At 40.5% G+C, this 22,790-nt stretch overlaps 1 protein-coding gene across 1 annotated transcript in view; it reads left to right on the top strand.

Moving 5' to 3' along the window:
• Positions 1–22,790, top strand: part of COL6A6 (collagen type VI alpha 6 chain) — a 154,553-nt gene that overhangs the window by 37,936 nt on the left and 93,827 nt on the right. The window contains exons 2-9 of the mRNA XM_002759687.6: positions 3,904–3,983; positions 4,114–4,211; positions 6,520–7,116; positions 8,726–9,346; positions 10,400–10,960; positions 11,749–12,306; positions 14,552–15,127; positions 17,382–17,951. Of these exons, the coding sequence (XP_002759733.5) occupies positions 3,946–3,983; positions 4,114–4,211; positions 6,520–7,116; positions 8,726–9,346; positions 10,400–10,960; positions 11,749–12,306; positions 14,552–15,127; positions 17,382–17,951 (3,619 nt within the window). The 5' untranslated portion in view covers positions 3,904–3,945. The remainder of the gene's footprint in view (positions 1–3,903; positions 3,984–4,113; positions 4,212–6,519; positions 7,117–8,725; positions 9,347–10,399; positions 10,961–11,748; positions 12,307–14,551; positions 15,128–17,381; positions 17,952–22,790) is intronic.

Genomic DNA, 22,790 nt, shown 5'->3' with positions numbered 1-22,790 from the left:
CTTTTCACACAGCCAAAGACCTCCTCTACACAGAAGAGTATTTATTTTACAAAGTGGCAAGTTCACCTGCATGACCCTGTTCTAATGTGATTAACACACAAAGCTCCTTTTATAATTCCAGAAAATGCAGTTGGGGAAAGTAAAAACTGTGCAACTTGCTTTTCTTTTGTTTTACCAGCATTTATTCAATATTTGTCTGTGCCTATTGGGGGCCAAGGATTTATCCTGTAGCATTTTAACATGAACTTAAGGCACACTCTGAATATTTTTCTTTCTACTTTTTGACTTCTGAGTAGAATGGCTTGCAGAAGGGAAATAATGAAGACATCAGGGGTTAAGTAAGTGAACAACCATTTATCTTTAACACAGTGGGAAAGACCCAATGTTACTTCTTGCAGTAAAACAACGATAGTCTTGTTTTTGAAGTAAAATAAAAGCAGTACTTACCAATGATGTATCCTGCACACCTTATTTTAAAGAAGGAAATATTAATCTTAATTTTGCTGAAGACTTTTGTTTCCCTTAGGGGCTCTTAATACTTTTTTTTCAGAGATATGACTTAGATTATAAATTGGTTTGTATGGAGTAGAAGTCTCTCTGAGACTCCTGGTGCTTAATAGCCCGAGAGGTGTTGTACAAGTTCTAAACATTCTGGGTTTGAAGCCAAGTCTTGGGTGGCTGCATTGCTTTTGCAGCTGTAGTTTAAATTAAAAACATTCTAGTTACAGAGATCTAGAATTTTAAAAAAGACCTTTATAGCATATAAAGAGAAGGTGTTCGCCTCAGCTTAGTTGATTCAGAATGTATTGAATGCGAAAAAATTCAAGTTAAAGAGATATGTACCTTTGAGAGTGTTTATAATGAGAGACAATTAATCCCACTGTTATATTAAGCTAGAGCTTCCTACAAATTTAAATTTTATGTTGATTACTTTAAATAAACATCTCCTTCATTCTCCCCTCATATGTCTTCGGGTGATCAGTTATTTTTATAATTTAAGTATGAAAATCCTGGTCATAACTGGTGGTAGAATAACATACATATTGCAGGCACTTCATCTGTGTTTTGATGTAGTATAGGCAAGGAGAGAATGAGCCCATTCTCTTTGCCTGCCAAGCATGACCTTGGAGATTTGGTCCTACCACTTGACTTATCATACACCACCCACCCTGTGCACACACAAAGTCAGACACACAGTACCTCAAGAACATTTTACTGGGCTTCAATATTGTATAGCCTTATAGAACACTAGACTTGGGATTCCACTGAAAGAATGAAAGAAATTTGTTCCACAAGATGCTAATCCAGAGACGTTAACTTTTGAGTAAATACTAGGGGTGTCGATTGACATCTGCATATGGAAATTTCCAGATGCTGCATGCTGCTTTGGGACTATTGCAGCCTTCCCTAATCCTCGCTTCTCTGTCCAGATGTTCATCCTTCACTCAGTACTGTTTTCTTCCATTGTGACTGCTTGCAAAATGTTGACATTGGGCCTATGGACTCTTCCCAAAGCATTTCTCTCTGATAACTCCAAAAGACTGCAATAATTTATAAAGGTCATAAAATAAACAGAAAAGAAGAAAATAGTGTAAAACCCTGGTTTTGAAAAGCAGAAATAAAAAGGTATGAAAACAAGTACCAAAATCTCTTAGTACTTAGAAAAAAGATGTAGAATGAAGAAACTAGAAGACACTTTGTGTTCAGAACATTGAGTTTATTCTATAGGGTAACTGAGTTTTAAAGGTTTTGGAGTCAGACAGTTGTGGGTTCTAGTCTAACTTGTGTCTCACTTTACCAGTGTGTCCTTGCATCAGTTACTTCCCCTTAAAAATCTGTTTCCTTCACTTTGGGAGGCTGAGGCAGGTGGATCACGAGGTCAAGAGATCGAGACCATCCTGGTCAACATGGTGAAACCCCATCTCTACTAAAAATACAAAAAAAAATTAGCTGGGCATGGTGGTGCGTGCCTGTATTCCCAGCTACTTGGGAGGCTGAGGCAGGAGAATTGCCTGAACCCAGGAGGCGGAGGTTGTGGTGAGCCGAGATCACGCCATTGCACTCCAGCCTGGGTAACGAGCAAAACTCCATCTCAAAAAAAAAAAAAAAAAAAAAAATCTGTTTCCTTATCTGCAAAATAAGAATAGTAGTAACAGTACCTGCTGTTAGAGTTGACACCAATATCAAACAGGAGAATAAATGTAAAGCTGTTAGCACAGGGCCAGGCTCATAATGAAAGTTCAACAAATGGTAGAATTTATTATTTGTTGTTACATTAATAAAAATTGTACAGATTGTGTGACTTGGTTTTCACTTTGGGCAATCCACTTTGAGACTTAGTTTCTCTAAAATGAAGAGGTTTGTATTAAACATTATCTCCTAACAACTTTTTCTAACTCACTGATTACAACTTGAATAGAACTGATAATTCTATATATAGCCTGAAAACTTTATGTTATCTAGACTTGTGAAGGACTGGAAGAGAGTCTCAAGTTGCATATTGTCAGAAGGACAGTGGCGTAGGTGAGGAAACAAGGATGGAATTTCTCATGACAAATGTCCCTTTTCTGAAGAGTCTGAATATTAGAGACTTGGAGCCTTCCTGGCATAGGGTGAGATAAACATATATAGTGTTGCAAGTACATTTTTGGGTAGCAGTTAAGCAGGACATGGAGGTGCTAGTTTATTAATGGATTAATTCAATTTTTGTTCAGTGAATAAAAGAGTGAATAAATGAGCCCAACCTGCTTCACTATTCTCTCTCTCTCTCTCTCTCTCTCTCTCTCTCTCTCTCTCTCTCTCTCTCTCTGTATATATATATATATATATATATATATGTACACACATATGTATACATATATATTTTATTGCATTTTAGGTTTTGGGGTACATGTGAAGAACATGCAGGACTGTTGCATAGGTACACACATGGCAATGTGGTTTGCTGTGTTCCCCCCATCACCTATATCTGGCATTTCTACCCATGCTATCTCTCCCCAACTCCCCTCCCCCCGCTGTCCCTCCCCTCCCTGTCACAGACCACAGTATGTGATGCTCCCCTCCCTGTGTCCATGTGTTCTCATTGTTCAGCACCCACCTATGTGTGAGAACATGCAGTGTTTGATTTTCTGTTCTTTTGTTAGTTTGCTGAGAATGATGGTTTCCAGGTTCATCCATGTCCCTACAAAGGACACAAACTCCTCGTTTTTATGGCTACATAGTATTCCATGGTGTATATGTGCCACATTTTCCCTGTCCAGTCTATCATCGATGGGCATTTGGGTTAGTTCCAAGTCTTTGCTATTGTAAACAGTGCAGCAATGAACATTGGTGTGCATGTGTCCTTATAATAACAATTTATAATCCTTGGGACGTTATTTATTTTCAATACGTGTAATATCCTGTTTCATTCCGTAAAATGAACATTTCAAGGTGGCTGAAAACGCTTTAGGCCAAAATGAAATAGGAAAATCCTTGCCTCATGCAGTTCTAGGAAGTTGGACATTAAATGGTGTAAGCTGAGCTCCTCATTCTGAGGAGCAAGATTTTATATGGAATATGGAAAATCACTGCTTGTTCTGTTATGTCTTCTCTTGAATGAAGGATAAAGGAAAACAGCTACCTTTTCAATTAGGGATGAAAAGGAAAAACCATGGAATTTTGATCACATTTAAAATTAATTAGTCTTCAAAGATAAAGCACACCTACATGTTCATGATGGCAAGTTACAAAATAGGTCGCAGGGTGTATCCCAGCGGTGAACCCTGAATTGTCTTAGCAATGAGTAGATAGAGGATGCCACTAGGGTACAGGAAAATAAGTACTAGGGACAGGTAATATTGGTAGCACTAAAATGCATCTGGCTCCCTCTACCAACTGTTTAAAATTTCATGTTTCTACTAGGTCTGAGGACCAAGAAAAATGCTTAAGACTTTGTAAATGTAGATGGATTGTTTTCTCTACGGCACTTCACAGACTAGAAGGTCAGTGAACCTCAGAAATTCCTCATCCCCTGTTGCACCCAATTTATTATATAATTTTGTATGCTCTTGTATGTGAGTCTTAATTCCCAAATACCCACAATTTTACATGTTTATATTTTTGCCTTTTCAGATTTCAAGTTGAAGATTTTTTTTGTCATAATATGAAAATGCTGCTAATTTTATTCCTCATGATAATTTGTTTTCATGTTTCTCTGAACCAAGATTCTGGTAAGGAAAAACTGAAAAGAATTCTTAATTTTGATAACATAAAATAGATAATACATGAGTTTGACCTATTTAAAAGTTAAAAGTTTTGTATCACTTTGTTTTGATTTTGATGGTACTGAGAGTAAGCGTGGTAGGTCAAATTCTTTGTGAGGTCACTCTGTGTTTCTTTGAAGATCATTTGTTTCTGGATCTTATTCCTAGTTAACAATAGGAAGATATGAGAGCTGTCATCTTGTCCTGCTTCAACCCTTTTAGGTCTTCTGGGAGGTTGCATGCCAATTCTGTTAATATTAGGCTCAGGCCTGGAAAACTTGAAATGTCTCATCCTAATTCATTTGTGTCAAAGTGTTGTCTTGATTAAGTGTCCTTATTTGCTCCAAATTAAACTATTCAGCTGCTTATTATGAAGAAAGTGCTTTTTCCCTGGAGAGAAAGCTTCATAGTACTGTCTTTGTCTGTTGGGAATCTCTGTTCTGTGGACTTAAGATACCAGCCCACCCTTAACCACCTCACCACTTCATAAATAATTGGTTCTTGTACCAGCCAGCTCATGTTCAGAACAACTTACACTGGCTTTTACAGCTTCCTCAAGGCACTGACCTTGGAAGCAAGTTTTTGTGAAGACATAAACTTGACTTTGCCCTGCAAATGTCTTCCTTTGATGTCTCACTAGGCCTTGAGCTTCTTAAGTAGAAGCCATGTTTTTTCCTCCATTATTTCATGGTTCAGGTATAGTGATGGACCTTATCAGAACTTGAGTCCACCTTATGTGCCAGTCATCTACATTTTCCTTTCTCCACAAAAGATGTAGGACTTCATTCATGAATAGAAAGTCGCTGGTGGTTACAAATCAAGCCACCCACGGCAGGGCTCCCCTGGCAGTCTTCACAGGGTTCCAGGCTTCTTCTGGAGGAAGGTGTTGATACACCCTCACTTATTTCTTCCCCTGAGATGCTGCTGGCTGTATAATCATGAAAAGAATCTCAGAGTCGTTAGATTTGGGTTATTTAAAAGACAAGAAATTATTTTATCAATGATGCCTCGATCAGATGGCTGTAAAGAGAATGAAATAACAAACAGGGATACCAACTCTGGTTTCCCAGCCACTAGAGAAAGGAAAAGATTGAAGTTGTTCAAATTTGATTCGAATTTATCCAGTAACCATCTTAGATAATTGGAATCTTAGAGTGAGGAGGTACCTTAGATATTTTCTAGTTAAATGTACTTATTTTAAAGAAGAAGAAACTAAGGCCTAAGTATATTGAATGTCTTGACAAAGCTCACAGAGTTAGCTGAAGGCAGAGTTAGGGCATTCATTATTTGTTCAATTGCACTGTATTTTCTTAAACATATACGACATATCTACTTCCCTCCCTGCCCCAGACAAGAAATGGATCTTATGCTAAGATAGAGCTCTGGGTTCAAACCAGCAGACCACTAGTAAACAACAGTTAGTGTTTGAATCCAGTGATTCTCTATCATGTAAAAATGTAGTACCAGATAACTAGTGTTGAATCTAACATTGAATGAAGCTTTAAAAGCTAAGCAAAGTATTACATTCCTATATAAAACTTATATTTTTAATAAAAACCAAAACTAGAATCCCTTTTCTAGCCCGAGATACATTGGTGCCATCACATTTTGTACATGTAAGGCTAAAATTGACCAATTATAAGACAATGCTCATTCATGATATTCATCAAAAGTACTAACATATTTAACCTTGAAATAGATTGACAATTCCATATTTTTATGATTTATAGATTTTTTAAAATTTAATTTGACTGTTCGGAAGATAAAACTTAAATGTTTTTAAGTTAATCAGATCAGTTGTTGTGTTGCTTAAATGAGAAAGGCCATCTTTGAGGTTTTACCATTAAAGTGACTTTGATACAGTTTGAGTTTCAATTAACCTTTTTATCCTGTTGATATAAGTAGAAGTCAAATTCCAAAAGCCAAATAAAGTACAAGAGGAAATTATCCGCAAAGGTATAAAACCCATGATTTTTCTGTTTGTTTTTTTTCACTTGTTAATCATTATCTAGTTCTATTTAACCAATTCCTTACAAAAGTTATGCTTAATTTTGTGATCAGTTCAAATGAGAGGTTGCATAAAAGAATCAGCCCAAGATGCAACTATTTCTTTTTCTTGAGAGAATTTGTATTTGCAAGCTATTTTCAGTTTACTAAGAAGGCATTTTAAAAATAAATTCAAAAAAGAAAGTACTTTCCCCCCATAGAGTTGGCATTAAATATGGCAGTAAATTTTTAAGGTTTTTGGTTTGTTCATATGTTTGTGGTTTTGCAGGCCCCAAGTATGCAGATGTTGTGTTTCTGTTGGACAGCTCTGATCACCTGGGATCTAAGTCCTTCCCATTTGTGAAAATGTTCATCACCAAAATGATCAACAGTCTCCCCATAGAGGCTGACAAATACCGTGTGGCCCTGGCCCAGTACAGCGACAAGCTTCACAGTGAATTCCACCTGAGCACCTTCAAAGGCAGGAATCCCATGCTGAACCACCTCAAGAAGAACTTTCAGTTCCTTGGTGGGTCCCTGCAGATAGGAAAGGCTCTTCAGGAGGCTCACAGGACCTATTTCTCTGCACCCACAAATGGGAGAGACAGGAAACAGTTTCCCCCAATTTTGGTGGTCCTGGCTTCGGCGGAATCTGAGGATGATGTGGAAGAGGCTTCAAAAGCCCTGCAGAAAGACGGGGTGAAAATCATCTCTGTGGGGGTGCAGGATGCTTCTGAGGAAAACCTGAAGGCCATGGCCACATCCCATTTCCATTTCAACCTTCGGACAGTCAGAGACCTCAGCACATTCTCCCAAAACATGACACAGATCATCAAGGATGTAACAAAGTACAAGGAGGGGGCAGTTGATGACATCCTTGTAGAAGGTGGGCTTAGGATGCATGTATAGGAACAATGATAAAACACTTTTGAAAACTAAAATGTGGAGAGGATTGAAATTCTGTGAACATTCCTATCCCCCAAATGGGTGCATTTTCAGATGTTATATATCCATACATGTAAGAGTCCAGTGATTATGACTGTTTTCAATTCAGTGAACCCCACAAGTCTTGGTTTCTCACATTTCACTTATCCATGTTATATGACATTCACAGACTTCTTAAAATTTAGGGATGCTTTCTCCCTGCCACCCGGCTGATCTCTGAGCTATTTCCCTGGGCTTTGGTTGCTATGTAGTTTTAGTATTGATTCATTTAAAAGGTAAATTTGCTTCTAAAGAAATTCTTGACTCTTAAAACCATACAATATAATCCTAGAATGTTAGACCTAGAAGCAACTTTCCAAAATACAAGTCCCCCTTTTCTTTTTGCAAATAGAAACTTGTATGTATCCTTAGAAGTGATGAAGCTGGCCTTGCGCAGTGGCTCACACCTGTAATCCCAACACTTTGGGAGGCCGAGGCAGGCAGACTATGAGGTCAGGAGTTCAAGACCAGCCGGGCCAACCTAGCGAATCCCATCTGTACTAAAAATACAAAAATGAGCTGGGCATGGTGGTAGGTGCCTATAGTCTCAGCTGCTTGGAAGACTGAGGCAGGAGAATTGCTTGAATCAGGGAGTCAGAGGTTGCAGTGAGCCAAGATTACACCACTGCACTCCAGTCTGGGTGGCATAGTGAGACTCTGTCTCAGGGAAAAAAGAAAAAAAAGTGCCATGTCTTGGGCCGGGTTGCAATTTGAAGTCGGAGCTAGTAGGCCAGGTCTCCCAATTCCCAGCCATGTACTTTCAGCTCCAGACTGCCTCACTCCCTGCTGCCCTGTTCTGAATTAGTTTTCCCTGTGTTCTGCTCTGTGGCCAAACTGTCCTCTTGTACTACTCTAGTAACAAGAATGGCCAGGAGTTTGTGATCATCATCAAGAAAGGGGCAGGGATAGCCAGTAAAAAACAATGTGTTCAACATGTACATGTCAAATATGTAATATGGGAAACTCACATTACTCCTGGTTAAATCAGTTTGAAGGAGCTGATATATATAATTACCTGTGGGCAATAGAGAGTGCTTTTCTTGGAGTCATCTATGAAACTCTAGGTCCTTATTACTAGCATCTTTCCCAAATAAAAGAACCGAAAGTGCAGTTGCTGTTTCATTCCTATCCCTTAGGAATATCTGGACTGTAACTGCTGACTATAGTGTTGATGATACTTAAATGATTTTAATACGATAGCAATGACTATGGTTCAAGTGATCTTTATATACCAGGCCCATGCTAAGAATATTATCTCATTAAATCCCCGTAACAACTCTATGAAATTAATATTATCTTCCTTTTACAGATGAGAAAATTGAAGCTGGGAGTTTATCTAAGATATAGTATTTGAACCCAGGTCTCTCTAATCTCAACTTCATAATTATTTGTCTACCTCCTTCTCTAAGTGCATAACTGAGCTCTGCTGTATGTTCTTCATGCCTTCCAATGCTGAGCAAAATGCCAAACCACCAGCTAAAATTGTGCTTGTTTATTTCTTGCCCACACAGTTTGCCAGGGCCCTTCTGTGGCTGATGTTGTGTTCCTGTTGGATGTGTCAGTCAATGGAAGCGAGGAGAACTTTGACTTTCTTAAAGAATTCTTGGAAGAAAGTGTATCTGCCCTTGACATAAAGGAAAATTGCATGAGGGTTGGCCTTGTGGCCTATAGCAATGAGACAAAAGTGATAAATTCACTGAGCATGGGCATAAATAAGTCAGAGATTCTCCGGAATATACAGAACCTCTCTCCCCAAACTGGGAACGCCTACACTGGAGCTGCCATCAAAAAGCTCAGGAAGGAAGTCTTTAGTGCACGGAATGGCAGTCGGAAGAATCAGGGGGTGCCCCAGATTGCCGTGCTGGTGACCCACCGAGCTTCGGAAGACAACGTGACAAAAGCAGCTGTTAACCTCCGACGGGAGGGTGTGGCCATCTTCACCCTGGGCATAGAGGGGGCCAGAGACAGCCAGTTGGAAAAGATAGCATCCCATCCTGCTGAGCAGTATGTCTCCAAGCTGAAGACCTTCGCCGACCTGGCTGCTCACAACCAGACATTTCTGAAGAAGTTGCGGAACCAAATAACACACACAGTCTCTGTCTTTTCAGAGCGGACCGAAACGCTCAAATCTGGTAAGGTCTTCTGCTGAAAGAAGAGTTGCTTGAATTCTTGTTTTTCTTGTCTTTCAAATATTCTGTATACAAAGGGGATTGGTCAGGTAAGATATGGGTGGGAAGGGTAAGTTCTAGTTTTTTTACTCTAGCTTGATAATATGAAGCCCTAATTTGGGGACAATAAAAGTCATTGAGGTATTAGTATGGGGAGAAGAGATTTCCCCTTTTAGTTCCTCATTTGTTTGGCTTTAATTAGATTTGTTACTCATCCACGACCCAGAATAACTTCCTTTTGCTATTTTTCTATCTTCTTTTGTCTCTCATATTCCCCTGCTCTTCCCTTTATTTCTTTATTCTTTTTGTAGTTTTCTCACCCAAATCTTCTTCCCTCATTTCCAAATTCCAATTTAGAGAATAAACAGCAGTATGATTTGAATGGAGAACAATGTAATTATGTAATTTGTTGTGGGGTACCATTCTAGCATCCGCCAGTGTAGGGACAGAGATAGAGGGTGATGTATCTTGCGTTTCATATATACACTTATACTATGTAAATATTTTTCTGTCTAGGTATACATATACATGTATATATTCTTCCATAAATATTTATAGCTTTTTTACTACAAGTGTCATTGTCTCACTCACGAATGGTATCCATAGTTGACTAGGAGTGGAAAAGGAGTAAATAATTTGCTCGAGAGAGTTCATGTGCCCATAATGTCCAGTTAAATACCTTCTCCATTTCCCAAGACACTACTTGACTTTTTGCCAAGCAGTTATTTACTAATGGAAGAAGTGTCTTGTAAAAGACAGCTTTAAGTATTTTAAATCTCCTGCTATATTCAGATTTATCCTGATTGATGGCAGAGAATTACGGTAATAAGTGTCAGGAGCAGTTCATTTGGGGTAAGGGATGCTAAGATTATTCCATTTTAAGCTAACAAACCATACCTCTTTAAGCCTAGAAACTGTTTACTTAAGAGGTTCATATTTGTTCTTCTCTCCATCTGCTTTCATTCCTTCTTCATGTTGGCCTCAAATGCCACATGCAACTTATTGATTCCATTTTAGGTTGTGTGGACACTGAGGAAGCAGACATCTATCTGCTCATCGATGGCTCAGGGAGCACTCAGGCCACAGATTTCCATGAAATGAAGTCCTTCCTGTCGGAGGTGGTAGGGATGTTCAACATTGCTCCCCATAAGGTGCGGGTTGGGGCCGTTCAGTACGCTGACAGCTGGGACTTGGAATTTGAGATCAATAAATATTCCAACAAGCAGGATTTGGGTAAGGCCATTGAGAATATCAGACAGATGGGTGGGAATACAAACACAGGCGCAGCACTGAATTTCACACTGAGTCTGTTGCAAAAAGCAAAGCAGCAGCGAGGAAACAAAGTGCCGTGTCACCTTGTTGTCCTGACAAATGGCATGTCCAAGGATAGCATCTTGGAGCCTGCAAACAGACTGAGAGAAGAGCACATTCGAGTCTATGCTATCGGGGTCAAGGAGGCCAACAAAACACAGCTGCGAGAAATTGCAGGAGAGGAAAAAAGAGTGTATTATGTGCATGACTTTGACGCACTGAAAGACATAAGAAACCAAGTTGTTCAAGAAATCTGTGCTGAGGAAGGTAAGAGAAATCATGGCTTGACCTACTGACTTTCACTCACAAATTGCTCTCCTGGCAATAATTGACATTACTGGTTTAGAAAAACAACAAGAATTACTAAGTTGACATTTGTTGACCCGTGTAACCATGTTTGCTCTCTAGAACAAAGCTAAGAGCCCATTATAGTGTTGTTCTAAATAATATCTGAAGCATAAGAAAAATATCTGAAGGAATTTCCCTAATAAGTATTAATTAGCTTCCTCTCACAATTCTTCATGGAGATGAGTATCACCACAAGTGTAACATGATAAAATGATTTCAGATTGTAAGGAGTACTTCAGGTTTATTTGAATGTCTTTTTGTAAAGCTTTTATGAAATCTTTTAGAGCTATATCATTAGTTTTTAACCAGGAGTGATTTTTGCGCGCTCAGGGGATACTTGTCAATGCCTAGATACATTTCTGATGGTCATGACTGGGGGGTGCTCCTGGCATCTAGGAGGTAGAGCTCAGGTATACTGCAAAGCATTCTACAGTATCCTACAATGCAGACTTCCCACCTCAGTAAAAATGATGCCTGATATGTCAGTGATTCTGAGGTTGATAACCCTGAGTTATGTATTTAAGCAAATTACTAATTAACAAATAGGATATTCTCATTTTCATTGTCTTCTGTGCTTTTTTTTAAACTACTAATGATTCTTACCAAATACTTCAATATAAAATTATTTGTGTTTTAAATTTTCCTGTTTACTCTGAATTTTTTACATGTTGCCGACTTGAATAAACATCCCAGTGTTTCCTATGCAGCTTGCAAAGAGATGAAAGCTGACATCATGTTTCTGGTGGACAGTTCTGGAAGTATAGGACCTGAAAACTTCAGCAAAATGAAAACCTTTATGAAGAACCTGGTGAGCAAATCTCAGATTGGAGCAAATCGGGTGCAAATTGGTGTAGTCCAGTTCAGTGGCGTCAATAAGGAGGAATTTCAGCTCAACAGATTCATGTCCCAAAGCGACATTTCAAATGCAATAGACCAAATGGTTCACATTGGAGAAACCACCTTGACTGGTAGCGCCCTGAGCTTTGTGTCTCAGTACTTCAGCCCCACCAAGGGCGCCCGGCCCAATGTCAGAAAGTTTCTCATCCTCATCACGGATGGTGAAGCTCAGGACGTAGTAAAGGAACCAGCGGTAGCGCTTCGACAAGAAGGCATAATCATCTACTCTGTGGGAGTGTTTGGCTCCAATGTCACCCAGCTCGAAGAGATCAGCGGGAGGCCCGAGATGGTTTTTTATGTTGAGAATTTTGACATTCTGCAGCACATTGAAGATGATCTTGTTTTTGGAATATGCAGCCCCCAGGAAGGTAGGCATGGGCATACTCACTAACAGGACTATCTAAGCAACAGATGTCTTTTTTAGCCCCTATTTCTTGAATTAAGTATAGTTCTGTTTGCATATGGTAAACTTCCAGTTTAATTGAAATGTTTCTCCTCGTGGCTTTGACCTGTTGAATTAAACAGACAGGAAGAATTTTGGTTTACCTGACCCATTCCCACTTGCAGGCAAATAGCACTAGAATGATGAATCTCCATTTAAGAAAAATGATAACATACCGGGTCTTTGATCAGGTTCCCTAGAAGCAGAAGTTATGTCAGGGCTCTTTAGAAGTGATTTATTGAGGAATTTTCAGAAGGGGTATAGGAACAGGGCCGGGCCTGGGTAGGAACTGAACAAGGAAATCACCTTAGCTGGAGTCTAGTTTGGCCTGATCCCATGGGGAGCTCTAGAGCAACAAATTACAGAGCTGGCCTTACCTTGAGGCGAGGGGCTCAGCCTTGTTGTGTGCCCTGCATCACTGGGCTACATGTGGGTTGCTGAGGCAGGTCTGGCATTTATCCTCCTGGGCAAGGTGGCTCCCCTTTGACCTTCACATCTACTATACACAGAGTTTAGTTTTGCAATTTCTAAAGAACAACACTTGTATCAAATGGTGATAATGTTTGGGAAAACACTTTGATATTCATCAAATTTTATAAAGGAGGAATATAGTAAGAGGACTTAAGCAATGGTTGCTTCAAAGGAAGTAAGGAGCATAGTCCCCACCATCTTTCTGTGAAACCACAGAGTAATGAAAATGATCAAAAGTCATGGAAATGTAGGGTAATGGAAATGATCAAATTAAAAACTCAACAAATATCAGGGGCTGATTTATCCTGGGACCCATAGGGCTCGATGAAACAGGCATTCTGAAAATGAAGGAGATGGATCTTCATGGAGTTTAAAGGGAAGTGAGGAACATTGTTTTCTTATTCAAATAACAGTCTGTTCAACTCCCACTGGAAGGTTTGGTGCTCGTGATCTGTATTTTGTAGGAAAAGGAGTACACCTGGTTTGTATTTACTGGTGATTTTACCCAGAACAAATAAGAACTTTCTGAAGTGTTCTGACACTGAGTAGTCTACCGCCAGTCTCCTGGGTAATCCAAGCAGGCTTCCCAGGCAGGCCAAGACTATGGGGACATAGTTCTTCCACATAAATTCCCAAGTAGAGCCAGCCTTTCTTGGGAATTTGGTTGATGGCTCTGTACACATGGCCTGCAATTCATGGGGATAAGTACATCGGCTCTAAGGTTTTCAACAGCCCTTACATAGCCAGCAAGTGGAGGGCAAAAGAAGAAAATGGGGCACCTCTGGGACTGTTGGTTGGCGGGGTTGGGGGCAGCTTCTTTCTCACTATTCCATTTCTCAAGAATGGATGACTTAATGTTTGGATCATGCCTTTCTATGGCCTGTAGCGAGAATGTGCTACATAAGGACTAAATAACAAACTGTCTTACAGTTCCCCTTCTCCAGAATGGATGAGTTAGATTTGGAACACTGCGCCTTTGGAGGGAACATGCTACACAAGGCTTAAGAGTTAATTGTGTCTTTCCTGCTTTACTTTTCTATGGTGCTGACCTCAGATGTAAAAAGTTAATAGGAGCATTATGCTAGAACAGCTTAGCTGGACCAAGTGCAAAGTGGGCTTATTTCTATGATGAGACCCCAAAATGAAAATAGATGTTTCAAAAAAGTCAAAAGTAAAGAAAAAGTAACTTTGAGGAGTCAGCTATCAGAGAATCATGAAAAATATAGTGTTGCCAAATTCATTTTCATTTGGTCATTTCCCCAGGGTTTATATTAAGTATACAAATCTTAAGATCCCTGTGGCCAAAAGAAAGAAAAAAAGACATTTGTATAAATGAAAGCACATGTTGGAGAAACCACTTATACAGAAAAATTTACACCGAATCAATTTCTTTAGTCCAAAGGTTTTTAATTTTTTTATTCCTAACAATCCTGTGATTGTAACTTCACCCCATCTCACTCCCTGCAGTGGGCCCTCAGTTCACTCCTGCCTTATCTTACAAGCTTGCCTACGTGAGTGTTACCTATGTACTACCAGCCCAAATGTAGGTGTGTTGTCTCTCTTATCCAGAAAGTCAACATTCTAATGCACAGCATGATCCCCATGGAGAGAAAACACTAGCAATTTAGAAAAAGGTTGGGGCGTCTCTCACGCTGTCCAAAGCTAATCTTACATGGTTTACCTCTCTCTTCCTCTTCCAGAATGCAAGCGGATTGAAATTTTAGACGTTGTGTTTGTCATCGATAGCTCTGGCAGTATTGACCATGATGAGTATAATATCATGAAGGATTTTATGATTGGCTTAGTGAAAAAAGCTGATGTGGGCAAGAATCGGGTCCGGTTTGGGGCTCTCAAGTACGCTGATGACCCAGAGGTACTGTTTTATCTGGGTGACTTTGACACAAAACTGGAGGTCATTTCAGTACTCCAGAATGACCAGCCCATGGGTGGCAATACTTACACTTCTGAGGCACTGGGCTTCTCAGACCACATGTTCACCGAAGCCCAGGGCAGCCGCCTGAACAAGGGGGTCCCCCAAGTCCTCATTGTGATCACCGACGGGGAATCCCATGATGCTGATAAACTCAATGCCACAGCAAAGGCCTTGCGTGACAAAGGCATTCTTGTCCTGGCTGTGGGGATTGCTGGTGCCAATCCCGTGGAGCTGTTAGCCATGGCAGGATCAAGTGACAAGTACTTCTTTGTGGAGACTTTTGGAGGTCTGAAGGGAATATTTTCAGATGTGACAGCCAGTGTCTGTAACTCTTCAAAAGTAGGTAAGGTTTGTCAACTACATTTTTCCTAATTATTAGCAGAGGGACAAATGAGAGAAAAAACAAAGCAATAACTGTCAGGAACAAGTTTTCCAGAGAGGAGAGAAGGAGCTCTAATTGTTTCGTAGGACTTTCTATGTTACAAAATCTCAGGGTTGAAAAGACCTCAGGGATATTTCATTCAGGCTCCTCCCCAAAGAGAGATACTTTCTGCAGCCTTCTTAATCACTTTGTCCTAAACTCTTCTAATGATGGGGGATTCACCAGTTTTGTTTTGTTTTTGGCTTTTTTTTTCTAGCCAGGTCTTACTCTGTTGCCCAGGCTTTAGTGGAGTATCACGATCACAGCTCACTACAGCCTCAATGTCCAGGACTCAGGTGATCCCCCTGCCTCTGCCTCCCCAAGGAGCTGGGACTACAGATGTGTGTCATGAGGCCTGGCATATATATATATTTATTATTTATTTATTTTTTTGTAGAGATAGGGTTTCACTATTTTGCCCAGGCTAGTCTCATACTCCTGGATTCAAGCAATCTGCCCTGCTTGGCCTCCCAAAGTGTTGGGATTACAAGTGTGGGCCACCACACCTAGCTGAATTCACCAGTTGTGAACAGGCTGCATCAGAACACAAATTTGCTTCCACATTTTTCCACCCACTAGTTCTTTTCCCTGCTCTTTATCGGGGAAATCAAATTCTCCTCCTAAGAACCAGCTGTAATGGCCTGAAGTCTTCTTTCCTTCGGGCTAGAAGTCCTCGATTTCTTTGCTTATTTCAGTTACGGCACAAGGTCATTTAAAATGTGGAGTCCAGCATTAAAAACTCTGTGCCAGCCTCAGAGGTTTTCAGGACAGAGCATAGTGGGACTTCCTTCGCACTGGATGCTGGGCTTCTATTCTGGCAGCTAGAGATAGCTTTGCTGGATGACTGTGTGTCTTCCCTCTTTCATCATTTTGCTGTCATTTTATGCTTCTGATTCAGAGAAAGACTGTTTTCTACTTAGTTTCCTATTTTTCCCAAGATGTATTTTACTAAAGACACTAAGTGTTTTTAGTAGATGAATTGCTATTAATTCATGACTCCAACATCTAGATACAGTAGTTTTTTAAATAACTCATTTAACTTCTCTGGTTTTCCTAAGCCTTGGCTTCTTAGAATGCAGGTAAAATATTTTTCTTTCACAAAACTAACCAAATCTTTCTGGGTCTTATTGAAAACTGGTGCAAATCTCTTCTCAGTAGCCATTGCCCAAAATTTGACCTACCCTTCTCAAGTTCCTTGTAGGAGCTGACATTGCATTTTCATATTGAAAGTTCTCCTTTGGACAGAAAAACAATACTAGATTTCCTTTACTGAAATCTGAAACAAAGTAATTTAATGAGTTAACCAAATCCTAAAGGATCAAGTTACCATATTTCTTCTTATCACTTCCTTATTTATTTGGACTTGAGGAATCTCAGATACCTTTAATAGTTCTGAGGCTTGATGAGAACTAAGTTAGGACAGTGGTGAATCACTGGCAACAATCATGCTTACCAGAAAGCTAAGGAACACACATGTGCTAAGCATAACTCATTCTTTGGCAGTGGCCTCCCCTGTTCTTCTTGTTTTATGTTTGCTGTGTTAATATGGGGGTAGCATCTCTATATTGCATTCCTTGTTCACAAATGTTTTTCTCAAGTAGATATTTTTGCCTACATATAGCAGAAGGGGGCTGATGAAAACTGACTAGATACAGACCAAAAGGCATTTTTTAAAAACCTCTTCTCAATATGCACTAATGAACTAGAAAAATATTAATTGGCTCAAACGACCAGGGAGACCAAGCCAATAATATGAACCATCTGCCTCTGTTCAAATTCCTACATGTATGTGTTCTTTGTTTTCTCTTCTCTGACTGTGCTACTACTGTCACCAGGCTTTCTGGAAGAGCTGAGGCTAGACTGTAGATGACAACAAGTTTTCCTTAGCACTGGCCCTAGTCCTCTGGCATCTCAGAAAATAAAATGGCATAAGACCAAATAAACAAGCCAAGAAAAGCATAAAAAGATGTGTGACTTGTACTGACTTTATGAACTGATCATTTGCTTTTATTTCCTCTCCAGTTAATTCAATTAATTGTGACCACAGGCTAGCATAAGATAAGAAATTCCTTTCAGAAGTAACATTTCTATATAGGTGCGAACATTTAATTTACTCTTGGTGGTTGAAAGAGTAACAATCTGGGTTTGCTGTTGTTGTTCCTTCTTTTCTTTGTAGATTGTGAAATTGACAAAGTAGATCTCGTTCTCCTTATGGATGGTTCAAATAGCATTCACTCAAGTGACTTCACGAAGATGAAGGAATTTCTGGTATCTGTCGTTCAAGACTTTGATGTCAGCCTCAACAGAGTGCGTATAGGAGCCGCACAGTTTAGCCATAACTATCGCCAGGAGTTTCCACTAGGAACTTTCATAGGTGAAAAGGAGATATCATTTCAGATTGAAAACATCCAGCAGCTCGGCGGAAACACGCACATCGGTGATGCACTCAGGCAGGTGGGACATTACTTCCGGCCAGACATGGGCAGCAGGATAAATACTGGTACCCCACAGGTGCTGCTGGTCCTTACAGATGGCCAGTCCCAAGACGAGGTGGCCCAGGCTGCGGAAGCACTGAGACACAGAGGCATCGACATCTACTCCGTGGGCATTGGGGATGTAGATGACCAGCAACTCATTCAGATCACCGGGGCCGCAGAGAAAAAACTGACTGTGCACAACTTCGACGAACTGAAGAAGGTCAAAAAAAGGATCGTTCGCAACATCTGTACCACAGGGGGTGAGAGCAGTAAGTATTTGGCGAGTTCTCCATATCGATTCCCTACACTGTCTTTTCTGGCGTTTTCCTCAAGCTCCATTTTCTTCCCCTGGGGCTGCTGGGAGAATGTAGATGTGTGCCTCTGGATTTCAAATTGAGCTTTTCACAGTTAAATAATGTTTGTGAACTTCGGATTAAGAAACGGGGTGCTTGAAATCGGGTGCCCTTTTTTTCTCCCTGTCTCCTGGGGGAGCAGGGCTCCTTTGTGAGTGGGACTGCCTGCCCTCAGGTGTGAGGAAAAGGCCGTTGTTTGCAATCTGGCTGATTTCAGAGGTTGAAGAGCATGCCTCAAAGAAAGGAAATATTTGACTGAGTTTTGGTTGCTTGGCAATAGGGCCTATAGGGTTGCCAAGAGCTGTGCTACAGGTAGGTAGGAAACCTCCCAGAGGTTTGTGTCTTTATTATGAAAGTTTACCGCAGAAGTTAGTAAATATCTTCTTTACACTGAGTGCGTTTTGGCACTTTTTCCAACATATGAAAGTCAAATGTCTTAAAGGAAAAGTAACTTTCTCTGTTATAAAGACACCTTATGGGTTGGCTATGATTCTGTTTAACTCCCCATGATAAAACATTAACCCCAGATTTCTACTCAAAAAAGAAAAAAAAAACCTTCAAGCTCATTAAGAGGCAGCTCTGAAGACTGCCTGACAGTAGATCCCTGCTCTATGGCCATTTTTGTCTGGGACAAGTTGCCTAACTTCTCGAAGTTTTATTTTCTCACCTACTAAATGTGAATGATAGCAGCACCTAGTCCGAAAGAACATTGTGAGAAATAAGAAAATGCATACTTTTTAAATCGCACTTTAAGTTCTGCGGTACATGTGCAGATCTTGCAGAATTGTTGCATAGGTACACACATGCTATAGTGGTTTGCTCTCTCCATCCCCCTGTCACCTACATGCGGCATTTCTCCCAATGTTATCCCTCCCCAATCTCCCCAACCCCTGCTGTCCCTCCCCTAGCCCCCTAGCCCCCAGCCCCCAACAGAACCTGTGTGACGTTCCCCTCCCTGTACCCATGTATTCCCTTTGTTCAACACCTGCCTATGAATGAGAAAGTGGGGTGTTTGGTTTTCTGTTCTTGTGTCAGTTTGCTGAGAATGATGGTTTCTATATTCATCCATGTCCCTACAAAGGACGTGAACTCATTCTTTTTTATGGCTGCATAATATTCCATGGTCTATATGTGCCACAAAGAAAAATGCGTATTTAAAGTTTAGTAAGCATAACACCTGGGATATCATTATAAAGTCCCTTCATTTTTGTCTGCCAGTGACCATTAAATTGATTAATGGAGGCTAGTCTTCCCTTGCCCCTCATCACTTTCAGGAAATAAAAGAATCTCCTTTTGGTGATTAATATGTCCATCCCAGTGTAATATTAAAACTTAGCATTTATTCAAGGTTACACCACGTTTCCAGCTTGCTACAGGCTGCCTTGCTGTGTGAGAAGTGGTTGGCGTTTCACCCTGTCCATAGCCTTTCACTGCACTCCCTATCTTCCAGGCGCTGTGCCATCTTACTAACCATAGTTTCTGGCCTCTCCAGAAGGAGAAGGTACTAGGAAAGGGGGAATAACTAAAGGAATACAGGAAAGTTTCTAATCTGATGGCCCTTGTCAGGAATTGGTTTTCTCTGACAATAGCCCATGTCTAAAGCTGGGTCCATTCATAGGTCCTTCAAAGATTCCACTTCCTGCCCCACATCATCACCTCCCCCACCAAGCCACCTTTGTCTAAAGATCTCTCGATCGCAGTTTTTTTTTAGAAGGATAAGCATGTCTGTATTCCAGAGTGTCCCTTATGCCTTTCTCAGCCTCTGGGCATCTGGGGATGCCTCTAGCTTTGTTCAGCTGAGGTTTCTTTGCCCCCGGCCCAGGGGCTTCTTAGGAGATTAGAGGAGGCCACACAGCTTGCTGTCCACTCAGCCGTATCAGCTCCATGGTCAACAATAACATGTCAATTGTGAGCCAGGCACAGTGGCTCACCCCTGTAATCCTAGCACTTTGGGAGGCCGAGGTGGGAGGATCACAAGGTCAGGAGTTCATGACCAGCTTTGTCAATATGGTAAAACTCCGACTCTACTAAAAATATTTTTTTTAATTAGCTAGAAGTGGTGGAACTTGCCTGTTGTCCCAGTTACTCAGGAGGCTGAGGCAGGAGAATCACTTGAACCTGGGAAGCAGAGGTTACAGTGAGCTGAGATCGTGCCACTGCACTCCAGCCTGGGAGAGCGAGACTTCATCTAAAACAAAAAAAAAAAAACACAGAAATTTAGCTGGGCATGGTGGCATGCGCTTGTAGTTCTGAGGCAGGAGGATCGCTTGAACTTGGGTGGCGGAGGTTGCAGTGAGCCGAGATTACACCACTGCACTCCAGCCCAGCTCCATCTCAAAACAATAAAACAAAACAAAAAACAAATAACGTATCAATTGCCCTAATAAAAACTGGGAATCATAGCCCTCCAATGTGACTGCTTCTTCTTTGTAGGGAGGGCTATATGCCATTCTGTGCCTCATGCTTTAGAATTTACAGGATTAGGTTATCTCCAGGTTATCTCTGAAAGCCTCTCAGCTTGAAAAGGAAATCAGCCGCTCTCCTTTCATGTGTGTCTGTGCCTAATGGGAGACCCCACGGCACATCAGCAGCTCTCTCCAACACACTTTTCCAAACCACAGTCTCAAACCTTTAATGAGAACTGATGTGCTGGTTAAAGGTTAAAAGTTCTATAGTTGATTTGGGACTACTAGCTTTTGAAATCCTGCTTCACATACTTTGGAATGTATCTGATTACCTCAGCCAACCTTCAACATTAATTTCTTGTTTCATGTGAAATGCTCAAGCCCAATTATTGGGCAGAAAATTATCTCTGAACCATCTAGTTTTGATCTGAGTGCCATGAAAGAAACCCATGTGGAAAGTAAGAAACAGGGGTATGAACTCCAAGTAGTTAATGAGTTATTTTTTAAGGAAATGGTCATGAATGCAAAAAATAAGAAAAATACTTTGTATTAAGATAAACTTGAGGTTATTACTCCAGCAGGGAAGAATGTGAGGCAGGCTGTGAGCTGAAGACTGATGAGGCTGGAATGAACACCGATAAAGCTTCAAAGGCATGTACAAATATATTAGGGGATGCCAGTTCTTTTTAAACTATAAATCCCAAAATAAGGAAATAGGACAGTAGCTGTGTACAGCTCAAAGCAAACTGGACTGAAGGCCTGAACATTTTCTCTGCTTCTTACTAAAATGTGCATAACTTTGTAGATATCACTACTCTTCCTGAGTCTTAGTTTTCTGGTTTGTAAAGCTAAATCATCTCTAAAAGTTCTAGTTGTATACCACGATTCAACATATGTGAAAGGGAGGTCAGCTGCCAGGGAGCTATGAGGGAGGTGTCTAAGAATCAGTATTTTTTGAGCGTCTACAAAGAGTTAAGCCTGGTACTCTACGCACTTTGAATGTACTGTCTCACTTAATTTTCCCAACATATTATGTGGTTTGTATTTATGTTTTCATTTATAAATGTGGAAACTGGTGTTCAGGGGAATGTTGGTAGCCTTATCTAGATCATACAGGAAGTAAGACTAAGCACATTTGGAAACCTCGGCTTATCTGACCACAAGCTGTTCCTCCCACCACTCCCACCCCTGAGTTTTTTGTTAAATTAAGCTGTTTTCTTGATATAGTTGTTGTCTAGGTTATCCGATGTTGACATTATAAAGAACTAGGATCTAAGGGTTGTGTTTCACCAATTAATAACTGGAGCTTATTAAGTCATCATAGGTTTGTATCTTTGAAATTGTTTCCACAAGCTGATATTCCCTAAGGAAACCACTTCCTCCTAAACTGTCACTTCCAATAGCATAATCCAGTAGCAGAAGTAGCACCTGCATGACCTGTCATCGTTGGCTAACCAGGAAGTAGCAGAGTAAGTGGTTCAGCTTGTGGACTCCAGAGAATCCTGGATCTGAATCCTATGTGTGAGACCCACAGTATTAACAGTAAGACCTTGGGCAAGCTTCTGTGTCACAGCTTCCTCATCTGCAAAATGAAAAAGAGCTTCTACTTATTCTGTGTCTTATGAGGACAAGTGAGATCGTGAATTGGAAGTCCACGGTAAGTGTTCATTGAGAGTTAGCTAACATCATAGCATGTTGCTGAGAGTACCAAGACGTGATCTCTTGAATGAAAATTCGAGGAGTAATGGGGTTAGTTCACAGAAAGACAATTTACCAAGACATCCTTAGTTTAGGGACGTAAGTATTTTAGCCACATTTCAGAGCTATATTCAAATTTAATAAATATACATAGTATTTTCTTAGGCAACTGAACTCCAAAGTCTGTTTTCTCACCTTTATCAATGCTTATTTTCTCAGTTTTTCTTTGAGACCGGCTATTCTGTTCACTAGGGGAGAGTGAGCTATTTTCAGGATGTGGAGACTTCTTTTGGCATGGAGACATGATTAGGTAGCAAAAGAATCAGAAGCATCTCTCATCTTCTGTATCTATCATTATGGGTAGATGAATCAAAAGAGAGACTGAGCAAAAGACCAGTCTGATTAGGGTAAGAGGCAACCTCAGGATTTGATTCAAGAGATGTGGAAAATAAAAGGAAAAAAAGTAGACGTTCATTTCCAGCTTTTCTTAATAAGGAGCTCTTTTTATGTTCCTGCCTTAACTGGGTCTGGGTTCTCCAAAAAACAGCTTGAAGCAAAGTTTACATGCCAATACTTTATTGGGAGTGCAGTCCCAGGGAAGCAAGAGTGAATGGAAGGGAAGTGATGCAGGAAAGGAGGGGAAAGTAAATAC

This window comes from Callithrix jacchus, chromosome 17 (assembly GCF_049354715.1).
Source record: "Callithrix jacchus isolate 240 chromosome 17, calJac240_pri, whole genome shotgun sequence".
Lineage (NCBI taxonomy): Eukaryota > Metazoa > Chordata > Mammalia > Primates > Cebidae > Callithrix > Callithrix jacchus.
Note: the sequence above shows the minus strand (reverse complement) of the source record. Positions and strands in the feature narration are given on the sequence as shown.